This window comes from Lolium rigidum, chromosome 5, assembly GCF_022539505.1.
Source record: "Lolium rigidum isolate FL_2022 chromosome 5, APGP_CSIRO_Lrig_0.1, whole genome shotgun sequence".
In the NCBI taxonomy this organism is placed as follows: domain Eukaryota; kingdom Viridiplantae; phylum Streptophyta; class Magnoliopsida; order Poales; family Poaceae; genus Lolium; species Lolium rigidum.
Genome location: NC_061512.1, coordinates 268,755,445 through 268,757,633, shown reverse-complemented (window position 1 = coordinate 268,757,633; position 2,189 = coordinate 268,755,445). Strand labels below are relative to the sequence as shown.

General features: G+C 51.8%; 1 protein-coding gene across 1 annotated transcript; it reads left to right on the top strand.

Annotated features, from left to right (window-relative positions):
* Positions 1-661: 661 nt before the first annotated feature.
* Positions 662-1,903, top strand: LOC124657667 (acyl transferase 15-like). Its single transcript, XM_047196181.1, has one exon. The coding sequence runs from the start codon at positions 665-667 to the stop codon at positions 1,901-1,903; it is 1,239 nt and encodes a 412-aa protein (XP_047052137.1). The 5' UTR covers positions 662-664.
* Positions 1,904-2,189: the final 286 nt, after the last annotated feature.

Genomic DNA, 2,189 nt, shown 5'->3' with positions numbered 1-2,189 from the left:
GTGGTTTCTACAGATATATTTATCTCACAAATAGAATGATGAACATGAAAAGTTAAACTGCAATTTATAACAATATTTTCTACAGCAACGCGTGGGATATCATCTAGTGAAAATATATTTTGGTGCAGTAATACAATCATAACTATGAGCAGGTCTACAATGAGTAATGGATGGATGGGCGTACTGAAACAAAGGTGAGATATAGGATAAGGGTAACTGTAGAAAGGGAACACTTTTTTTTTCCATTCATTGCGCAGAGGTACCAAGAAACCATGCAGTGCAGCATATATTCGTATCATACATGCATGTGAACATATGTTTTCCACGTGAAGTTGACGGATCATATTCATATCTTCCTTGATATGCATAATATATAGTGCTCGGTGAGTGGACACGCAGTTCGTACGTGCAGTTGATATGAGGCGCGTTTGATATATATGCTGTTGTTATTCACGGTTTTCTCGAGATTTGGGTTAATGGTACCTCACGTGGCATCCAGATTTTGCTGTGTGTCAGCTGATTTACCAGGTGGGGGAAGCGTCGTGGGAAGCATATATGCCATGCCATCTATAGAGCGAGCCTATATATAGAGCAAGTTTGGAGCTGAAACTAACAAATTAAAGAGCTTCCACTACTACTAGTGCGTACATTCCAAGAAACAATTATGAGCATCGTGGTGACCAAGTGCTCGCCGGTGATTGTCGGCCCTTCCGAGCTGGGGACGTCGACCGGCAACATTCACCTCTCTTCGTTCGACAAGGCAATGGACACCGGGCCAGTTTCGTTGCTCCTGGTTTTCAATAAACCAATCGACGATCCGGTGGAGACCGTGAAGAGAGCCTTGTCGCGAGCATTGGTGCACTACTACCCTATCTCCGGTCGCCTTGCCGCTGGAGCTGACGGCGGCGATAAAGTCATCAGCTGCACTGGCGAGGGTCAGGGCGTGCTGTTCGTTGGTGCGTCGGCAAGCTGCGGCATCGACGACATGCCGGGGCTGCTGAGCGACCTCGTGGTTCACTACCCGGACAGGCTGTGTCGCCAGGCCGACCCGTTGTTAGTGATGCAGGTGACGGAGTTCTCCTGTGGCGGGTTTGCGGTGGGCGTGACGTGGGATCACGTCTTGGCCGACGCGGCGGGGATGGGACAGTTCTTGCAGGCCGTGGGAGAGATGGCCCGAGGTTTCTCACTGCCGTCCGTCGTTCCGGTGAGGTCGGATGAGTTAGTCATGGCAGCCCGCCCTCAAGGGATGACTGCCGCGGACTTTTTGTCCGCGGAGACAACCAGCGACCAAAACATGGCCATGCTTGACTTCACTATCCCCTACAGCCTGATCAGCCGCATCAAATCGGAGGTTAGCCTCGCCCTCGGCAAGCGATGCACGACGTTCGAGGCGGCCGTCGCCATACTGTGGCAGTGCCGCGCCAGGGCAGTCGCCTCCGACGACGGTGATGGTCCTGCGACGACGACGACGCTCGTTTTCACAAGCAACGCGCGCCACCTGGTCGGGGCTGCAGAGGGCTACTATGGCAACTGCTCGATCGACGAGTCCGCGCAAGCCACGAGCGCCCAGGTGGCAAGCGGCGACACAAAGGACGTGGTGAAACTCATCAAGAGCGTCAAGCACAAGGTACAAGAGCAGATCAATAAGGGTGGCGGCGAGGTAGACCGAGCGCCGCTGAAGCTCGGGTACAACACGATATACCTGTCAAGCTGGCGGAACCTTGGGCTCGAGATGGCGGATTTCGGCGGTGGTAGGCCGGCACGGGTGATGGGGTTGGTGCCCTTCTGCGTCCTCTGCCCGCCATGGAATGTGAATGACGACGGGGTAAACGTGATGGGATCCATTGTGAAGAAGAACCACGTCAATGCTTTCCTCCACGAGTTGGCGGCACTCACTCTTTAGCAGCGCACGTTTAGTTTGACGACATGTCCCTCCCGTGCATGGTGCACTATATATAGTACTTGGGAATAAATTGTCTTTACCACCCATTCAGCAGTCATCATGCTTAATTTTGCTAGAAAAAAACAACGTCGGCTGCCATTTGATCAGATTAACTTGTCATCTGTTTGACCACTTCTGCTTCGGTGCTTCTCCCCTGAAAAAAATTTAGGCCCTTCAAACACAATAACGTTGGAGATCTTCTCATACCTGTTCGTAAGCAACCCTCCTGTTTGACTCTTCATTTTAC